General features: G+C 40.7%; 1 protein-coding gene across 5 annotated transcripts in view; it reads left to right on the forward strand.

Moving 5' to 3' along the window:
* Nucleotides 1–21,777, forward strand: part of OSBPL6 (oxysterol binding protein like 6) — a 131,718-nt gene that overhangs the window by 53,006 nt on the left and 56,935 nt on the right. For 4 of the 5 annotated variants that reach the window (XM_004577016.4, XM_004577017.4, XM_004577018.4 and 1 more), the window contains exons 3-7: nucleotides 9,900–9,992; nucleotides 15,192–15,314; nucleotides 17,601–17,654; nucleotides 18,711–18,824; nucleotides 18,938–19,108. In XM_004577016.4, coding sequence (XP_004577073.2) covers nucleotides 9,900–9,992; nucleotides 15,192–15,314; nucleotides 17,601–17,654; nucleotides 18,711–18,824; nucleotides 18,938–19,108 — 555 coding nt within the window. The remainder of the gene's footprint in view (nucleotides 1–9,899; nucleotides 9,993–15,191; nucleotides 15,315–17,600; nucleotides 17,655–18,710; nucleotides 18,825–18,937; nucleotides 19,109–21,777) is intronic. The other variant, XM_058664679.1, reaches the window with a different exon arrangement.

The following is a 21,777-nucleotide window of genomic DNA, read 5'->3' on the forward strand; positions in this document are numbered from 1 at the left end:
AAGATGGAAGAATTAATCCATGTAAAGAATGTAGAGAAACAAAAAGAATCAAATATCAATGCCCATCATCATCATCACCATCAGTATTGATGAGTATCACTAAAAGTTATGTTGCTGCTTTTAAGAGTAGCTATGATTAGGGGCCCGGTGCAATAGCGTAGCAGTTAAGGTCCTTACCTTGAAAGTGCAGGAGTCCCATGTGGGCACTGGTTCTAGTCCCAGCCGCTCCGCTTCCCATCCAGCTCTCTGCTGTAGCCTGGGAAGGCAGTCGAGGACAGCCCAACGCTTTGGGAGCCTGCACCCACGTGGGAGACCTGGAAGAGGCTCCTGGCTTCGAATTGGCTCAGCTGCAGCCATTGCGGCCGCTTGGTAGTGAACCATTGGACAGAAGAGCTTCCTCTCTGTCTCTCCTCCTTCTCCGTCTGTCTGCCTTTCCAATAAAAATAAATAAATCTTTAAAAGAAAAAGAGTAGCTATGATTAGAAAAGATATATGCCTAGTGCTGGAAGCTGAAAGAAACGTTTCTACATTGTTTTGAGTATTTTTCCTTAAAAATATTTTATATGATTTTTAAATATAAATATCATTTACATAAGACAGATGAATAGTTTCAGTGGAATTAACATTCAGGGAGCAAGAATCCGATTGAATTTATTTTTGTCTTTAAGGTTTATCCAAAGTGAACCTGTTGAGAAAGTTGTTGTCATAGGCTGTGGTATTTCCTGTAATGCCTTTATGCCTTGGGAATTAAATTAACGTGAGGCCATGACAAGAGTGTGCAGCAGGTCTTCTGGACTCCTGGAGTCAGGTTCCTCTTGGCATGAGTTGTACTGAGCTGTTTGGCTATTGTGCATGATCTCATTGTCTGTTTACTCACCTCTTTGATACTCAGTACACTAGGCTTTAGTCATGTTGGCAGATTTCCACTTGCTGGCCAGGAGGTATCAAGATCAGTAGATGCTGGCACTGGCGCTGTAGCCTAGTGGCTGGGATCCTTGCACGCACTGGGATCCAGTGTGGGTGCTGGATCTAATCCCAGTGGCCCCGCTTCCCTTCCAGCTCCTTCTTGTGGTCTGGAAGGGCAGTTGAGGGCAGTCTTGGGACCCTGGACCCGCATGGAAGACCCAGAAGAAGCTCCTGGCTCCTGGCTTCAGATTGCCACAACTTCAGCCGTTGTGGCAACTTGGGGAGTGAACCAGCGAATGGAGGAACTTCCTCTCTGTGTATCTGACTTTCCAATAAAAATGATTAAATCTTAAAATAAAAATCAGTGGCTGCTAACTTCAGAAACATGTTTTTACCAAATTAAGGAGCTGGAGTACGTAAGTGCTCTAGATTCCAGTTTTTAAGCTAAATATGCACCAGCTTACTCTGAGTGGGGAGATGAAGGGAAGAGGAAGCACCTTTGCCTTCTCTGCGTGTTCCAAGTTTCTTCAAAAACTGGACCTGGTAATTAAGTTGCAAATTAAAGATTGAAGGGAAATTTTGACTTTAAAAGAATAATTAATGGGCTTGTGTAACTGTTTATGTAATTTGCTTATGTAAAGTGTGTAACACCTTGAAAATAGTGGCATGCTTCCATGTCACTGTGAAAGAATATGAGAATAGCTACCCTGTGAAGGAACTGCAAAAAATTATAGCACAGGGCCCGGCGGCGTGGCCTAGCGGCTAAAGTCCTCGCCTTGAAAGCCCCAGGATCCCATATGGGCGCCAGTTCTAATCCCGGCAGCTCCACTTCCCATCCAGCTCCCTGCTTGTGGCCTGGGAAAGCAGTCGAGGACGGCCCAATGCATTGGGACCCTGCACCCGTGTGGGAGACCCGGAAGAGGTTCCAGGTTCCCGGCTTCGGATCGGTGCGCACCGGCCGTTGCGGCTCACTTGGGGAGTGAATCATCGGACGGAAGATCTTCCTCTCTGTCTCTCCTCCTCTGTGTATATCTGGCTGTAATAAAATGAATAAATCTTTAAAAAAAAAAAAGAAAATTATAGCACAAACTATGGTCCTCAAGAACTTTTTCAGAACTAGTTTTTATAATGGAGGATGCACTGAAATTAAATTGGGTGTGCTTCCCTTGACCAATCATAGCTTTAAGCCTGCTGTGCGATAATTCTGTGAGTATTAGACTAAGGTTTTTTTTTGTTGTTGTTGCTGTTGTTTAAATGTTAAATTATTTTAATAGTTTCAAGAGTTTTATCCTCTTGGAGCTGGGATTTTTAGAGTTCCAAATGAAAGCTAGATGATTCTTTCATACCTTAGTATGAATTAATTGCTTGCATGATTCTCTGTTAATTAATCAGGAAGCACTGAGACGTTCCAGAGATTTTTGATTAGCTTCAATGTGCAGGTGTTGTGCTAGATATTGTGTATTGGGGGGTAGGAGATGGGATACCAAGGTGAACATGAGCTTGTTTCTGGTTTAAAGATCCCCCAGGCTAAGTAGACTCCACAAGTGGGTGTGATAAGTTTAAACTGCCATCTTTATACCAGCTGATATTAAAAATATAACATCCAACTACTTAGGTATTTCACTTAAAGTAATGAGCAGATGAGTGTGTTATTATCTGACTTCAGAGATAACACTTTTTAAAAGTATGAATCTGAGGATAGTGAGTAGTGGGTTAATTTTTTAGTATTAGATAGAAAATAATAGGTTCTAATAATATGAAAACAGAAGACTGACAAGTTTATATAAGAATAACTGGCTCCTTTGTGATCATACTGGAGGTTAAATGAAATTGCTTGTTTTTTGAAGCTAGTTGCAATTATAATATTAAGTATTAGGGATGGGTGAGATGCCTGCTAATCCTCTGCCTGTAGTGGCGGCATCCTATTTGAGTCTAATTCCAGCTGCTCCACTTAAAAAGGAGTAGGCCTAGGACAATGGCTCAGTGATTAAATCCTCACCTTGCACATGCCAGGATCCCATGTGGATGCCAGTTCATATCCTGGCTGCTCCACTCCCCATTCGTCTCCCTGTGTACCGGCTGATAAAGCAGTAGAGGATGGCCCAAAGCCTTGGGACCCAATGAATCCACATGGGAGACCCAGAAGAGACTCCTTACTCCTGGTTTCAGCTCAACTCGGCTCTGACCGGTCTGGCTTTGTCTACCCCCGTCTTGACTTTTGCCAGCAGCTGCTAGAGCCTACCTCACCCTGGCCTGCCCTCAGTTCCAGCTCTTTCCAGCAGGTGCATTAGCCTATCCCAGCCCAGCTCAGCCCACATCCAGCCCTGGTCTTCATGTGAACCCATCCTATCCTGCACTCTGTCCTGGCTCTCGCTTGTGCCAGCATGTGCTGCAGATTGGCTCAGCCTGGCCTGCCTCCAGATCCACCCATATGTATGCCAACAGGTACTGCAGTACAGCCTGGTGAGGCCTAGCCAGCCCCCAGCCCCAGGCCACATGCTCACTAGGGAAAACTGTGGCCTAACAGGGAAGTTCCTGAAGTTCCCCTACCAGGCCTACTCCCAGCTTCACATCTCATGTGTGTCAGCGGGTGCTGTGGCCTACCCTGACATGGCCTGAACGCAGTGCTTGCACTCACCAGCAGGTACTGATCCAGCCTGACTGGCCCACACCCATCCCAGCTATTACCAGTGGGTGCTACAGCCTGGCCCAGCCTGGATCACGCCCAGACCCAGTTCTCTTGTGAACTGACAGGTACTGTAGCCTAGCCCAACCCATTCCGCACCCAGATCTAACCCATCTCCAGATGCAGCCCACACACATGCCTACAGGTGCTACAGTCTGCCCAGCTCAATTCAGCCTCAGCCCCAGCCCTCATGCTCACCAATGGGAACTGGAGCCTAGCAGAGGAGTCCCTAAAATTCCTTCACCAGGTCCAGCTGTGGATCTTATGTGTGCCAGTAGGTGTTTCAACCCAGACTGGCATGGCCACCCCCAGTCTCAGTTCTTGCCAGATAACATTAAAACCTAGCCAATCCTAGGTGTAGCCCATACCCCTTCCTGACTCTTAAGCGTGCCAATGGGTGCTATGGCCTGGCCCAACACGGCCTGCCTTTACACTTGGTTCTCAAGCTTCCTAGTGTGAGCTGTGGCTTAGCAGGGGAATTCCCCAAATTTCCCTTGCAGGTCTTCCAGCCCCAGATCTCACTCATGTCAGCGAGTACAATAGCCCTGTTTGGCATGGTTTGGCCTCAGTCCCAGGCTTTGTATCTGCTGGATGGTACTACAACCTGTCCCAGTCCAGTCTCCTCCCAGTTTCGGGCTCCCACAAGTGTTGGGTTCTAACTGTCCTGCCTGGCTCAGCCTGTCACCACCTCCAGCTCTCCTGCAAACTGGTAGGTGCTACAGTCCTAGAGAAGTGAGCCACCAGTTCCCTACAGCATCTGCCCCTGGAATCAGTTCTCTCACATTCCAGTGACAGCCCAGCCTGTCATGGCCAGCCTCCTACCCTAACACTTGCAAGCGGGTACTGCAGCCTAGGCCAGCCAGGCATGCCCTTCAGCCCCAGCTTTCATGTGTGCCACAGGCAATACTACTTAGTCCAGCCCAGGCCTCTCATGAAGATGGATGCCTTGACCTGACCTAGACATGCCCTCTAGTTCCCCACCTCTGAACTACCCTGTGAGTCCCACATATCCTCAAGCAAAACAGAATAAAATTTACAGCTGTGCTCTCACGCTGGTATAGTTAACACAGATTTGGCATTAAACATACCCAGAATGCCCACCAGCTATTGGCAGTTTTTCTCCCAGCAGTGTAACACTTGCCTAGGTACAAAGCAACCTAAGCAGTTGCCTGCAGTGGGGGATAAACTTATCTTTTCTATTTTTTCATGAACTTTTGAAGTATCTTCATATTTATGGGATAACATGCGGTATTTTATTTAATGTTCAGATAAATTATTTGTGCCTTTGGGCATTGATCATTTCTTTATGATAAATACATTCAAAATCCATTATCCTTTCATAAGAAAATACAGTAAATTAACACTACTGTTGTCAACCAACTATGCAACACTCTACCACCAGAACTTTTCTTGAGATCTAACTATTAGTTCCCATTGATCAATCTTAACCTGTCCTCCTCTCTCCCTGCTTTCCAGCCTATGATTTTAATTCTTGTTTTTCAAAAAGTTTGTATCTTAAGACCTTTCTTTCCCACAGCAGTACCTCAAATTATGCAGCAATTTATTTGTGAGTGGGGGGGCAATTTTGTATCTCTGATCTCTGAAACATAGTGACAGCTATACAGCCCTTGGTTCTCTCTCTCTTTTTCAGGAAAAATACCTTGTGTATCTAAAAGAATATTTTTACAATTGTTTACTCTTCATAGAATTGTTGTTAGGGAAATTTTGCTTAGAAATATTTGGGGAATACATAAAACAAGGATTTATTTCTTCCCTGTTAGTGGTTTGTATACTGTGTCGTGATGATTTGGGGTTATTATCAATGGGAGATTTATGTAATTTAGATGAACTATTATTAAATAAAATTTTGAAATGGGTTTCCTTTTAAGAAATGCTTTTCAATTTTCTTAGAAGAAACACTATGAGAAGAATAATATACACGTGTCAGAATTCTCCATTGTGATAGTCAACACCAAGCCTTAACAGCCATTCTTTTAGGACAGCGTTCGTCAAACCTCCTGCTCTGGAGCAGGTGTCTGGCACAGCAGCTAAGATGTCCCTTGGGATGCCTGTGTCCCATTTCTGAGTGCCTGGTTTGAGTTCTGGCATCACTTACAATTCTAGCTTCCTGCTGGGGCTCACCTTGGGAGTTAGCAGGTGGAGGCTCGGCTACTTGGGTCCCTGCTACACAAGTGGGAGGCCATGCTGAGTTCCAGGTTCCTGACTTTGGCTTGGCCCAGAATGGCTGTCATGGGTGTTTGGAGAGTGAAACAGTAACTGGAAGATCTCTGTCTCTTTCTCTGTCCCTCTCTGTATCCTTCAAATAAAATGAAAATAAATTAAATTTTCAGAAATCGTACCATTTCAAGTTTTAAAAATTACTGAAATATTTTAAGAGGTTTTGGTATGTGTGTGGTATATGTTTATCGATCATTACTAGTTTAGATATTTAAATATACAGTACTTAAATATATGGTTAATATTTCAAAGTTTATTTTAAAAATTAATAATAGACCCATAATATATTAAACTAAATTGTATTTTAATATCTTTTAAAATCCTGTATTTATGAAATATTACTTCAAGCTAGTTTAATGGTATCATTTTACATTTTTGTAAGTTTCTGTGATGCCCTGCCTCTTATAAGACAGCTAGATTGTCACATCTGCTTCTAGGTTTAATATAGCATATCACATGTGGTGTGGCTTCTGGAAAATTCCAGAGAAAATGACATTAAAAAAGCAAGTAACATCTTGATATTATTTTGAAAATAGTTTTCCTTTCACCTCTTCTTCCCCCTAAATAGAAAAGACCTGGGGTTTTCCAGGCTTGCTAGGCTCGCCTGTGAGAGCCACTGCTGCAGCAGTAACAGAGGAAGAAGGAGGGCAGGGGAGAGCGGGCAGCCTGGGCTTTTACTTTTTTATGTTTCTGTTTGGCTTTGGGTTTCAAGATCCACTTGATACTTTTGTCATTCCGAAATATCCAAGAGAACATGGAGAGATACAGCAGGAAAAGAAAGTAGTGCAATTTCTGTTTGAACAGCAGAAAATGTTATAGTGATGTCAAATGGTTTCAAATGGTCTTACAATAAATTTAAATTTCTTTTTCATCCGATGTGTTTTATGTAGAGTCCTATCTACTGGATCAACATGCACCAACTAGTCATGCAGGTCCCAAGCTGTTGCTGCGTGTTATCTATCACAAATCTGAACATGCCCGTGGGGCATCACTCATCACAGACCTTTGCTTGTCCCATGAAAAGCACCACAGAAATAGTGCTAAGACACATAAATCTGGGAATGGGAAGAACAAGTCCTAGTTGCTGCTTTAAACTGTCCTTGGACACTGTAACTGTCTGGTTGATCCCTTCCCAACTTTATACTTGGCCCCCAAAGTACCTGTTTTTATTTTTCCTTCTTGAATAATTCTCCAATTTCTCATGTTGATTATTTTCTTTTTATGACTTTATATGATTGGAAAAGTGTAAGGGGCTAGTGTTGTGATGCGGAAGGTTAAATACCCACCTGCAACACTGGCATATCATTTAGGACTGTTCCAGTCCCATCTGCACAGCTTTAAATCTGGTTTCCTTCTAATGTGCCAGGAAAAGCAACAGACAATGGCCTAAGTGTTTTGGCCCTTGCTGCTCACATATGGGAGACCCATATGTAGCTCTGTGCTCCTGCCTTTGGTTGGCTCAGCCTGGCTTGTTGTAACCATTTGAGAAGAGAACCAATGAAAGGAAAATATCTCCTCGCCTCCTTTCTCTCTCTCTTTGCTTCTCCCTCTCTCTTCCTCCTCTTTTTCTTCTCTTCCTTCTCTCCCTAGTTTTTACTCTGCTTTTCAAATAAATGAATGAATACATACATTTAAAAAATAACAGTGCATCCAGGGAAGGGGCTGGCTGGTGCAGTGGCATATCAGGTTCATCCTCTGTGGTGCTCTTATCCCACTTTTCATCTCATCTCACTGGTTCATGTCCCAGCTGCTCCGTTTCTGATCCATTTCCCTGCTATTGGCCTGGGAAACCAACAAAAGATGACTCAAGTCCTTGAGCCCCTGCCCCCATGGGGGAGACCTGGAAGAAGCTGCTAGCTCCCAGCTTTGGAAGAGCCCAGTTTGGGCCATAGCAGCCATTTCAGGAGCAGGTAGAATCCCCTCTCTGTATAACTCTGACATTCAAATAAAACAAATCTTTTAAAACTGCATTCAGGTAGGATTTTTTAATCTATCATCAGACCTTTTATTTTTAAAAGTAGTATAGATTAAAAAAAATTTTTAAATCTAGAAAGAATTTAAAATAATTTGGCTCATGTAAAAATGTAGTTTTCTTCATGGAAAACAGCAAATACTAATATCTGATATTTTTTCCAGTGGGATACCAAAAATAGATACTTCCATAAATAAATACTAATTCTATTCAAACAGCAAAACTTTAATTCACACAGTACAATATCGCATTTCATTTCCAGCCTGTGTTTGAAAATTAATTGCATGGAGTTATTTCTCACATGTCTTTCAGATTTATAATTCTCAAAGAAAGTGGTTTTTTTTATTTTTCCAAATACACAAATAATACTTATTTGCTGCAAAAAAAAAAATCTTTTTAAAAGATCAATTAATTTGAAATGTTGAGTTGTAGAGGGAGAGGGAGAAAGGAAAAGTCACAGAGAGATTTTCCATCTACTGGTTCACTTCCCAGAAGACTGCGATGTCCATGGCTAGGCCGGGCAGAGGTTAGGGACCTGCAACTACATCCAGGTCTCCTCTCCCACATGAGTGGCAGGCATTCTCAAATTTTGATATCTTTTACTGCTTTCCCGGGCACATTAGTAAGGATCTGCAAAAGGAAGGAAAGCATCTGAGACTCAAACTGGGGATGCAGTGTGGTTGCCAGGGTCTGTAGGCAGCAGCTTACCTGGGCCACGGTGTGAGCCCCCCAGAAGAAGTAGATAAATAAACAAGCAAGCAAAGAAACTTGTGTCAGAAAACTGTTAAGAAGAAAGTTTTTAAATTATCTGTCACCTTTGTTTTGTGTCTTTAATATTCTGGAGTAAGTCTTAATTGTATATATGTATAACATCATCATACTTGTCATTTTGACATTTCCTTAGTAGTATGTAGTATTTTTATAGGTGTTAGATATATTTAACTCAAATAATGCTTCAGTAAACGTCTGTGTTCCAATATCTTTGCGTACCCACTTACCCAATTCTTTCCTTGGACATTTAGCTATGGCATTACTTGATCAATGGGGCATGCTCTACTTTTTCTGAGGACTTTTTATATAATTCTAGAATCTCTCCTTAGAAAGATTATAGTCGGGCCCGGTGGCGTGGCCTAGCAGCTAAAGTCCTCACCTTGAACGCCCCAGGATCCTATATGGGTGCCGGTCTCTATCCCAGCAGCTCGACTTCCCATCCAGCTCCCTGCTTGTGGCCTGGGAAGGCAGTCAAGGATGGCCCAAAGATTTGGGACCCTGCACCCGTGTGGGAGACACAGAAGAGGTTCCTGGTTCCCGGCTTCGGATCGGCATACCACCGGCCGTTGCGGCTCACTTGGGGAGTGAATTATCGGACAGAAGATCTTCCTCTCTGTCTCTCCTCCTCTCTGTATATCTGACTTTGTAATAAAATAAACCTTAAAAAAAAAAAAAAGATTATAGTCAGTTTATACTGTTTTCTCTGCCGACTTTCATCTTGTTTTTAGTCTGACAGTTAGAAATTTTTTTTTGTTTTTTTTTTTCTTTGAGTACTATGGAGGGTGGAAATGTTTGCAGGTGTTCCATGTGACTTGCCTGTTCATGTACTTTTCCTGCTGAAACATAGGAATATTTTATCCTTATACTCTTTAGGATCTTTGTAAAGGATACCTATGAATTATGTTTGATTAGTTCTTGGCGTGTTTTAATGCAAAACTTTAAGGACTCATGGATATTATGGCAGTGAACTTTCTGATGTAACATTCTATATATTGGCCATTCTCTGTTGGACAGGTGAGAGAATGTTGCTTTGTGAGGCTTAAGTGTATACATCATTCTCATAAAGTTGTAGGAATTTCAGGCATACCCTGTCTGGTTTTGTGTATCATGAAATTTCTCAGGATGTGCTGTGTTGTCAGACTTAAAGCCCGCATTGCAGCAGAACCAGGATGGGAGAACAGACCCTGCACTGACATGTCTGCTGAGAAGCTTGTCACTTGGAACACAGCTTGCTGTTTGTGCCGTGAACTGTCACTCTCACCTCTGTGGCCCTCTGTGTGAGGAACGGGCTGTCTTATGTTGGACTGTGTTTCCTTTTCTTTTCAGAGCATCCACATATTGGAAAGAACTGCTTCCACTGGTACTGAGCCTTCGGCAAGCCGGCAGCTGCTAGAACCAGAACCAGTCCCCCTGTCCAAGGTCAGTGACGCAGTGTGGTTGCTTTTGCTGGTGTCCTCATGCCTTCTGTGGACCAATCAACTGTCCCAACCTTTTATGCTAAACTGCCCTAAGGCGAGTATAACTTCAGGTGTATGGCGTTTCTTCCACTTTTTTTCTGCCTTGAGTACCAAGAATTTCTGTGCCCTGTGTTAGGAGATAATAGATGAAATTATGTGTTTCTGAGATTTGCAGGGTTCCATGCGAAGGTCCCAAATTCTCTTTATTTTAAAGGATGAAGGAAGGAAAAGCTGTGGCCATTCCCATTTGGAGAGATAAGCAAGTATCTCAGTGTCATGCCAATGGAAAGTCACTAAATCCGGTAATAACAATTAATAATAATAGCTACCATTACAGCCCACGTACTGGATGCCAGGTGCTATGATAAGTGCTGAAAAAGATTATCCAATTTAATATGATTACAAAAAGTTCCATGCAAGAAAGGTATTTGTTACATTTTATAAATGTGGAAACTGAGAGTTGGCAACTTTCCCAAAGTTTGTAAAAGCAGAACAGAAATTCAGACTTAGATGTGTCCAACCTTCCAGCTAGTGTTTTTCAGTTCTACACAATCTGTAAGATAAAACAGTGCTCACATAGATGGCTATTACACAGTCCAGGTTCTAGTCCTTCTCAGGCACACGTTCATTACTAATATCTTTTCTGTTCCATAGGAGCTGGGGTACCCTGCAGCCTGCCCTTCTTCAGATAAGGAAAATATCTAAGTTCATTTATGCCTCACAGGCAAAAAATGCAAAGAGTTAAGAAGCTGCCACTCTATTCCCCCTGGAATTTTCACTGGGCTGTGTCCCTTAAAAAAAAAAAACTCTGAAAGTGGAATGCATGTAGATTTTCGAATTCAGATATAAAAATAGCAGGTTATTTCCAATGATGGTTAATTCTAAATGTGTATAATGGATCCTTCCATTTCAGTTTTCCTATATTAAACATAATTCTTCAAGATAAGGACACTTTTCTACCTTAGTGTTGTAAAATATAGACACTTTTGCAAAGTATGGTCATGAAAATGTATCCTAGCAGACAGAAATAGACTAATAATCTGAAAGAAAAATGGGAGTGTTACACTATAAAAATAATTCAGAGTTAGGTAAAAGTGGTTTGATTTCCATGTAAATAGCCAATAGAGAATGTATGCTTGGCAAACGTAAATGGCAATCTCTTTGAGACATCACTTCTCTCCTATGCTTTGGCCAAAAGAAAGAATAAATCAATGTAGGTCGTGGAGAAGGCAGCCAACACGTGCCTAGCACCTGCTTCTGTCCCCTGCTAGGCACATGATTAGAAAACACATTCCCTCCCAAAGCTTTTAGCTTGTTGAATTGGGTTATTACATTATTCTCATTTTAGTAATAGCCACAACATGATTTCCCAGACACAAAGGCCCAAGTTTGGTCAAGAACCATTTCCCCATGGAAAGAAGTAAGCTCATAGTAACTGGGATTGGGTTCACTGGCTTGATAAAGAGATATACTTGGGACACCAACAACATCCATCATCTCTACATTGTTGCTTGTTTGGATCTTGCTATAAAATTAACAGATCCTTTTTTTTTAAATGCTAGTACAGATTCAATCCAAACACTGTAGCATCCCACTAACTCTATGATTTTAGGAAAAATGAATTTCCTGATAGTGGAAGAACTTTCTTTGAAATACACATTGTGGCAGTTATCAATTCTAATAAAAAAAAACAAAGAAAGAAAGATAGAGAAAGAAATATATATGTAACAAAATGTACTAGAAACACGAACAAAGCAACGAAAGTGACTTCAAAGATAATATAGCCTATTAAAAATAGATTCTGAGATAAGTCTTGAATTAGAAAAAACAGTAAAAAACTAATAAAAATATAGTAATAAATATGGAGCACTTGAGTAATTCTCATCAGACAATTGAAATCATGTGAAAAAAAATGAAATGTCACATTGAACTTCAAATATCTGAAATAAAATGTTTACTAAATAAACAATAGTAAAAATGGTTAAAATTTCATGGAGTATTTAGAATATGTAATATCTATTCCTGGGAATGATGTATTCTGACTTAATGAGTTTACACACATAATAAAAGCTTTAGTTACTTACTGAAAAAAAAAAAGAAAGAAATACACATTGTGCTTGCCGGATTTCTTCAAATGCTTTGCTCTGTGCTTTTACCTATTAAAGCATTTTACATGCACCCTCATCGCCACTACACACACAAACATGCAAAAACATATAGTATACCGTGAAGAAAGGAAATGTCTGGTTTTTTTTTTCCAAGTGAAAAGACTGGGCCTATTATATTATGTTCCATTTTTATTTTCTGTGATCAAGTTAAAAGTATTTTTAAAATTGTGTAACACCAAACATGTCTGTATATCTGACTTCAATCATGCAGTGACAGAATCTCATTAGGTCTTGGACTCTGTTTCTGTTATGTGTAAGCCTACAAAAAGTGGATATTGTTAAGCAGAAAATAAATATCAATTGAAACTTCAAAACTAAACCTTGTCTTCCAAAAAGTTAGCTTAATTTTCTTACGATAGAGCTACTACGAATGGAAGGGAGTATTTCAATATTAGAAAATCATACTTGGAAGATTCTGTCTTGTACTACATGGGTCACTTTTGGTAATATTATCATCAGTATTAAAGTTGAAATAGGGAGAACATTGTTTGCTTTATCAGTTTGACAGCTTATTTAATTGTGAGAATTTCATTAGAATTTTCCATTCTTGTGCTAGGCATCACCACATTGTATCAGAGCAAAGGGAATTATGCTTGGTTCTGCTATATTTATGTTAAAGCAACAGACTTTATGAGTATATGTTGGGTCTGCCAGTTAAGATGCCAGTTAAAGTCCACATGTCCTTACTGTACCTGGGTACTCTCTTATTGATTCTCTGCTCTGCCTCCTGACTCCAGCTTCCTAGAAGACAGTGGTGATGGCTCAAATGATTGGCTTCCGGCCATCCCTGTGGGATACCTAGACATGTTCTTTGACTCCTGGCTTTGGCTTCAGCTCGATCAGAGCCAATGCAGGCATTCTGGGAGTGATCCAGTAGATGGGAGTTCTCTGTCTCTTGGTGTGTCTCTGTCTTTCTGCCTTTCCAATGAATAAGGAAAGAAAGAAATACTATGAATTCCAAATTTTAACAGAGAAGTATATTTTAAGTTTTTTACTTTTCTGTACTTCATCTTTCCTTTTGCCTGGTATAGTTAAAACTCCAAAGAAGAAAGAAACCACTGCAGTAGAAATCGGTAGTCCTAGATCCACAGGGACGAGCAGTTATCAGAGTTTACTTGAAAGAATATTTGAAAAGCATTTGTACTTGATGATTCAGTGTTAACATGTTCACAAGTTAGAGAGTATTCTTCATCACACACAGAAGAGAGAAAGAGAAAATATAAACCCAAGTTTGGCCCTAGCCTTTGAAGAAGATTGTCCCAGAAATAAGGATGGTATTTTTTCTCATGGTTACAATCCATGGTTGGATAGTATCATAAATACAGCTGGCATCCCTCTAAGAGATCTAGTGAATATATCTGAGAGCTATTCTCATATATTTAGAGAGAGCTTTTCTTTTAAGTTCTTGAACATGATGAACTTTCTAAAAAAGAAATAAGTAAAATGTAACTTTTTAAAAATTGTGTATGTTATTGGAAAGGGAAAGGGATATATAGAGAGAGCTCATGTACTGGTTCACTCCATAATTCCACCACTTTTATGGAATAGAATGATCATCTACTTTTCTGGTAAAAGTAAAAAGGCAAAGATGTTAGACTTTATATGAATCTACTGTTTTCTCCTGTTATTATCATCATCATAAGCAGTGCTCACTTATTCACTTGCAAGTTAATGTTAAGAATTTGGGGAGCCCTACTGAGCCATGTGTGACCCATATGTGGGTATGGATGAGCCATGGCTGGGCTGAAACATCCAACAGCAAGGACCAGTTTGGGTTGGAGGCCAGTTAGGAAAAGCCACTGTTCCTGCTAGGACAGGAGGTGAACTGAGTAGGGCTGGCTCATGGACCCCCTGGTATGTGCAAAATCTGGCATTGGGAGAGGTTCTGATGGAGGAACCTGGGCAACTGCTCTGGCAGGACACAGTCCCTGCAGGTAAGTGCAAGAAGCTTGATAGGAAACAGCCCAGAACAGGCCATGGAAAGTTCCCCACTGGCATACATTTGGCTTGGGATGGGGACACACCAGGCTGAATCAGTTCTCATCATCCACTGGCAAATCCGAGCACCAGAACAGTGTGGGTCGAGCCAGGTTCGGTCGCAACAAAAACCAGTGCACAATACGGAATGAAGCCTTATTTAGGCACATCTCCTGGAAACACAAATCAGTGTGAAAATTCCACCCCATGTATGTATACTTGGACCCAGCTTTGCTGGGTATGCCATTCTGGACCAGCAAGGGTTTACATTTTTAAAAGTGAATGATAACTCATTTTTAAAAAATATAAATCCTGTAGATGAATACAACATGCCTGATAAAGCAGGATATCGTGACATGGTGAGTCTTTACGATAAGAGTCTTGATGCGGAATCTAATGCCCAGATCTTTGACTTTGTAGCCTGCTGCAGTTTCTACAGGCTCCCAAGGCTTTGTGCATCTTTGAGAGCATGGGTGTGTGCATTTGATGAATGAGGTATTTTATGCACGCTTTGAGAGGCACACAGCCTGCCCAAGAGGAAATGTGACCACAGCACTGTTCTTCATTGTTAAGAGCAGGATACAATCCATTTTAGCCAACTGCAGCCATCCCATTTCTACACAGGAAGCCCAGTCCACACACTAAGTGAACAGTTGTCATCAAAGCAATACTGTTTGGAAACTTTAAAGTGCTTCTGTGCCCAGAGGTTACCTGTCTGGAAATGAACACCTTAAACATCCCGAGTACAGGCATTCAAATCAAAATTCCATTGCACTGCAGATAGCCAGGGTGGCTGCCAGGAGTCTCCAGGAGGGGCTGCACACCTCACTGCCTACCTGGGAGACTCATGTCATGGCAGTGTGTGGCTGTGCTTGATGCTAGAATCCTCTCTAGAATGTTGTTCATACTTCTGGCGGGTCAAGTGTTGCTTCAAAAAACGACTTCTACTGAAGAATCCCCTGTAAGTGTATCATCAAGCACAAAAAAATATGTGATTTGTTTTTGTTCTCTTTCAGGAAGCTGACAGCTGGGAAATTATAGAAGGGCTGAAAATAGGCCAAACCAATGTCCAGAAACCAGACAAACATGAAGGCTTTATGCTGAAGAAAAGAAAATGGCCTTTAAAAGGCTGGCACAAGGTAACAGTTTCATGAGACTGAGGTTCAAATTATCTTCATATTATTCTACGATATGTTGTCATTTGGAGAGACATTAAGAAGATGGCCATGTGTGAAAAAATGAATTTCAAGGCTTTATTTTTACCATATGGGTTGTAATCTAATATGCCAACTTGAGTCCGAGATCAATACATGTATACATGTATGCACTGCAAGGAAAATCATTTTATATATTTAATATGTGATTTTTTACTAATTTTATAATCTGTTTTTTCCACTTAAATGAATGTGAATGTGTTCTCATTAAATATTCTAATATTTAATTATGTACATATATTTTATTTGATAGGTTTATATTATATATTCTGCTATTACTGAATGAATTTCCTACTGCTGGATGTGTTATATAGGACTTGTCCAGTTCTTTACTGTCTTGATATTGTTATGAACATCCTACTACATTTGTTTTTATTTAGTTCTTTAGAATAAATTCTTAAAATTCTTGCTACCAAAGTAAATTTGGAAAGCTGCTAATCCTAGAAGTTTATCTGCTGCTATTTAAAGTTTATAATTTATTCCTTTCTTTTCAGCTAACATCCTTTTTCATCTCCTACTTTTAATTATGGGGAAAACAATGTTGACATTATTAAAATGACTTGAGTAGCAGGAAGTTTGAGTGCTAAGATAAAGATTGTATTCCATTTTCAGTGCAAATCTGGGGTATACAACTTAGTGGCAGACACTTGGTGTTAGACTTCTGAATATCTTCTCTGGAAGAGCAGGTTTACCCACCCATCCCCTCTGCTGAAGGATTTCATCTCAGAGCAGGTGGATTTGTTGTCTTGGGGGCAGGGTGGCTTCCTATTGACTTAGAGCAGCAAAGCTATGTATAATAACTTCCATGAGGAAGCATTGGATGTACTCAAAGGCAAGACATAAAAATAAGCAGACAGCAAGTGCCAATCCCCTGTCTCTAATGGTGGAGTAAAAACAGGATAAAGGGTTTTCTGACCATTGTGACATCTCTCTGGTCTGAAGCTGTCTCCACCGGACCCATGCTGTTATCCTACTGTGAGGCCTGTCACCACTTGTGCTTTCTGATAATTTGGCTAACTGATGTGCTTCCTAGGATCGCCCTTGATTTTGGACCTTATCACTTTAAATCAGTGCACTTGCTAATGTCTTTCCTTGTGGCATCTGACAAGTTTCTCTTGCTGAAATTCTTTGATAGGTAGAAATATTGGAAAGAGTGGTTAAACAAAAAGTTTTTATATGAGTCACTAAATTTAGACATTCAAGACATTCTTTAAGTGTCATTCAGGCCTTTTGATTGTCCAAGTTATGGACAATTGAGTGAACATGTTTTTTTCTACTGTAGAGATTTGTTCTAGCACTTTACTTCTTATGCCCCCAAAACCCAAAACAAAGGGGTTACAGCAGCCTTCTGTGAGTTCAGTGCAAGAGCCAAGAGTTCCTTATAAGAACTTCTCCAGGAGTTAATTTTCCGCCAACATGGAGTGCTCCTTGGATCTGTAGAGCAAGAGCAGGGTGGTAGATCCATTGTATGATTGGCTCCTGGGACTTGTCTGTTCTCTTATGAATCACCATGGAAAGAAAACGACAGAGTTTCTGCTTGTGTGGCACAAATGACTGCATCCATTCAGGCTTCACCTGCAGCATCTTGGAAAGTACAAAAATTGCCTCCCCCCACAAAAAGCACTCTATAATGTCATTCAGAAACAGCTTATAATTTTGTGTAATAATGAAAAGCATTTTTGCTAAATGAAGAGTGAAAGTGTATGTTAAGGCTGCTAATCTTTCCAGATAATTCATTACTTACAGATTGAGACCATCGGCTTCTTAAGGAACATGAGCATTTTCTGGAATGAAATCTGGGTGAAATTTACAAATTTAACTTCAGTGTAAAGAAAAATCTCTGTAGAATCATGAAGAGATCCCCAATCACTGTGAATCTAGGTTCTTCTCATTTTTCACTTTAAAACAATCCCAACGTGGTTTGTTCCAAAGGTCTTGGTTGCAGGCCCTGAGGTTTCCTGCCTGCTCAGAAAAACCATGGTGAAAAGACTCCCTCCTCCTTGGATTGTGTGTACAAATAACAACAGCAAAACACTGGGTAGGTTATTAGTCATGAAGCTAAAGCTCTCATCCCCTCATTGTAGCAAAGCCATACATTGAAATTGTCAGACTTATTAGTTGCTCAATGCCCAGAAGCTTTAGACCTACACTTGTGTGTGTTTTACATAATTCCAAATGCAGACAGTAACTAGGGATGTTTGATTCTTGCAGCGGTTTTTTGTCCTGGATAATGGAATGTTAAAGTATTCAAAGGCACCACTGGATGTAAGTAGCTCCCAGGACATGTTTGACAGATTGATTTAGCATTCTGCTTGAAGTGAGTAAACACTGTCAATGGACAAGCCTTGTGCCCTAGTTACCAGCTCTGTGCATGTCTGTGCCTGTAATGTTTAACAAGCGCCCACCCGCCAAGTTCTGGAGAGATGTGCTTTATGCTAACACTTTCAAGCTTATGCAAGAAGACTCCATTTCCTCATTTTGACACGTGTTATTCAAAACTGAAGTGGAAACCTAAAAGTAGCACACTACTAAAACTGCCCTTTCTCCATTGAAGAGAAATCACTGCTTGATATTCCTTCATCTCTTAAGAAACCACTTCATGTACTTTCTTTAAGTTTGTCAGCAGTCTTGTTCTTGTCACGTGTTATTCAAAAACTGTCTTTGAACTTCATTTCTATTGCATGCATGCATCCTTTTGTCTTGTGAACCCCAAGTTATTAAAACAGTACCTAGGTGATTTTTAGTATAAAAAGTGGTTGATTGCATGTCAAACTGAAAATTGCCTTCTTTTTACCATTGTTATGTAGGGGGAAATAACAGAAAGTTCATATTCCACCATTGTCCCTGTCTGTGCTGTAAAATCAGCCATGTCCTTGACACAAGGCAGCACCCGATAGGAGGAGCCGACTGCTCCATGCTGTCTGGTCCCAGCTGCCCAGTGCTGCCCCAGCAGCTGTCTTTCAGCTGATTATTCAGGGGTGTCATTTGCTGCAGGTCAAAAATTGACCACAGTTATTTTAGGAACCACTAAGATGCCTTGGAAGGTGGGGTATATGAACCGAGTAGTCTAGAATTACGATGTGGCAAGATAGGTTATGCCGAAACAGGAATAAAATGGATAGTCTCGCTTACTGGAAGTGTGAAGTCACTGCAGCTTCATCTGTCCTTGGCTAAAGAACCTTCAGCTCAAAACCTTATTACCCGATTTCTCTTTATTAAAGAGATAAGCTGAACATTACCTTAGGTTCACCTAAATTTCAGTATATAAATGCTTCAAGTCCTATTTGTTTCATGCCTGCTTACTGGTGTTTTGATGTTTAGATTCAAAAAGGGAAGGTGCATGGGAGCATTGATGTCGGCCTCTCAGTCATGTCCATTAAAAAGAAAGCTCGAAGAATAGACCTGGACACAGAGGAGCACATCTATCATTTGAAGGTGAATTCACCTGCCCGCACACTTTCTGCCCTTATCAGAAGTGGGGGAAATTATTTGCCTATGTTAGCAGCAATAGGCTTGACAAGTATTTCTCTTGCTGCTCCTTGTCCTAGGTGAAGTCCCAGGACTGGTTTGACGCGTGGGTTTCCAAACTGCGCCATCATCGGTTGTATCGTCAGAATGAAATTGTGAGGTCACCCAGAGACGCAAGTTTTCACATATTTCCATCCACGTCCACAGCTGAGTCCTCCCCAGCTGCTAATGTTTCCGTTGTGGATGGGAAGGTATGACTGCGTCCTGTCACCAGCATGGAAAATGCTGGGAAACAGGCCAACACTTGAGACTCACGTATGCAGGACATGGAAAGAAGTTTGGTTTGTGAATAACACTTGGGAAATAAAAGTGACCTTGGTATCAAAACTGATCAAGTAGAGAACAGAAATGTGATTGGCCAAGAGAATGAGCAGTTATTTTTTTCCCTTTCTAATGAATGGACTGCATCCCAATTCATGTGACTTTGTAGCAATACTAGAAAGCACAGCAGCACCCAGAAGTCAGATGCCTTCCTGGATGGTAGCAAGAAAAGTCCCAGAATTTTGAAACTGAAACTCACATTCTTCCCTTGAGCTGTAATTATGTGTAGGTCCTAGAGAGAAGTTAATAAATTTGCCCATGCAATTAATGTAACTGTACTTGAACATGTGATAGTGATATAAGCAGTAGCCTATTTAGGGGTCCAGACACTTGTTGAGTATCAACTCATTCCTAGTTAGCATGGAGCCAAACTTCACAGGCTGTGAAAAATTGACCTAGAAGTGACAAAAAATGCCAGGATATGAACCTGTACTGTTTGCAAAATCAGTACCAGCCTGAGGGGGGTTAAACTTGTTACTTGAACTATAATAAGAAAGTGTTTCTTAATGAAAAGCTGGAGGGGTTATCTGCTGAAAAAATCAAGGTTGAGACAGTGAACTGGGAGGCAGCTGGTTCTGCCTTTGATCCAATCATTAAGTTCCCTGAAATATAGCCACGTGGCTCTGCCCAGGGATGCTCCAGTCTTGGCACCTGAAATTTGGGACACAACCAAGTGTGAGGAAGCTGCTGTCACAAAGGTCGAGTTCATGAACATTCCAGAGATGTCTCTACTGTTCTGTGTGTGTTTAAAGCCAAATGTGGGCAGTATGTCAATCCTGGCTTTCTTTGCAAAGCATTGGAAATCCTCCTAACCTCATAAAAAAGATGAAACAAATTAGATTAAATGAAGCATTACTTTGTTCAGTTTTTGTTATTTCAATAGAAATTAAGCACTTTTTTTTGTTAAATCCCATGATTACATGATTTACATGATTACATGATCTCACCTTACATGATTTCATTTTGTTTATAGCCCTGCCAAGGACTATTTAATTAATTTTTTCCTAGGAAAGGTGTTGAGATAACCCAAAGCCAGCTACTTGTGAAATAAAAAAGAAGAAACCAGGAAGTCAGGGGCTGAGGATGGTTGGAAGCCTAGAGACCTCCAAAACGATCCCCAGGCTCCTCTGAGACTCTCACCACATAATAGAATGAACCCCAGAGTTAGCCCAAGTTTAAGAAGAACTGTATCCCAAGTGGGCTTTTTTAAAATATATGTTTCTAATTTTTAATTCTTTCAGTTCTGTTGGCACACACTATTGATAAAAAAAAAAAAAAAGAAACTCCATCCCTTGTGTTATTAGATAACTTAGGTGATATATGAGAATGGAGGAATGAAACCAAATCCTCCCCATTACCTGGTTTGGAATAAGACAGCTGGCCACTTCTGGCTTTCACAAAAAGAGCCATTGCTCCATTTACTAATGATATACCTCCATAATCTAACTCACTGAAAGATTTCCATTACGTTTATCAAAGTGCAATAAGGACTAAAACGAGCTTTTTGTGACTTTGCTTGCATTCTGAAGAGCACATTATGAGACCCTTGGATGTTAATTGGTTTGTGACCCTATGTGAGTAATAACTGAGTCCAGGCTTGCTAAGTATGTGCATCATTCACTTCATAATGACTTAGAAGAGACACAGCTGTCACTGAATGTTAAAGTATGGCATTGCAAAGTTATTTCAGCTTCTTGAGTACAAAATGTCTGCTTTTTCCAACTGACTGTTCACTGCACTCAGCTTAGTAGTTACATACTTCACACTCCTTTATGGTATTTCACATAAAATCCCCTTCATGGAAGAAGGCCTGTCGGCTGTAAATAATGACTTAGTGAAACAGCCCTCTTTATACATCGGCATTTTCAGTGTGCGTTCAAAGCATCACAGGACTGCCTGCTGATGGGTCGTGTATTTAGCAGTCCCATGTGGCTGGCAAGTCCTTGAGCTTATCCTGAGGGTGACTTTTTTGGAACAAAAGACCCAAACTCATGAGTGAGAAACCATAAACACATTGATTGTATCAAATACAGCTTGCTGACAAATTGCAGCAATTAGAAATTTCTGAGTGAGAAATACAGCAGTTTTGGAATTTGTCCCCTTCCTTGGCTGATGGAGACAGTAACCTAATGAGTGTTATTGTCCATGAAGTTTGCCTTCACTGAGCAAATAACCCATTCAGCTAATGGGATCCTATGTATTTGGACTGTGCTCTTCCTTCTTTTCTTTTCTTTTTTTTTTTTTTTCAAAATAAAACAAAGCCCTTTATGGTCTTAAGTAATAACTCTCAAGTGAATGAGGAAATCAACAATGAAATTATAGATTAGTAAACATGCAGAATGCTGTGTATATATCAATTCTAAAAATAAGAAATGTAAAAACAGGGCCCGGTGGAGTAGCCTAGTGGCAAGGCCTCACCTTGCACGTGCTGGAATCCCATATGGGTTCTTGTTCTAATCCCGGCAGCCCCACTTCCCATCCAGCTCCCTTCTTGTAGCCTGGGAAAGCAATTGAGGATGGCCCAAAGCCATGGGACCCT

Source organism: Ochotona princeps, chromosome 5 (assembly GCF_030435755.1).
Source record: "Ochotona princeps isolate mOchPri1 chromosome 5, mOchPri1.hap1, whole genome shotgun sequence".
NCBI classification, from domain to species: Eukaryota; Metazoa; Chordata; class Mammalia; order Lagomorpha; family Ochotonidae; genus Ochotona; species Ochotona princeps.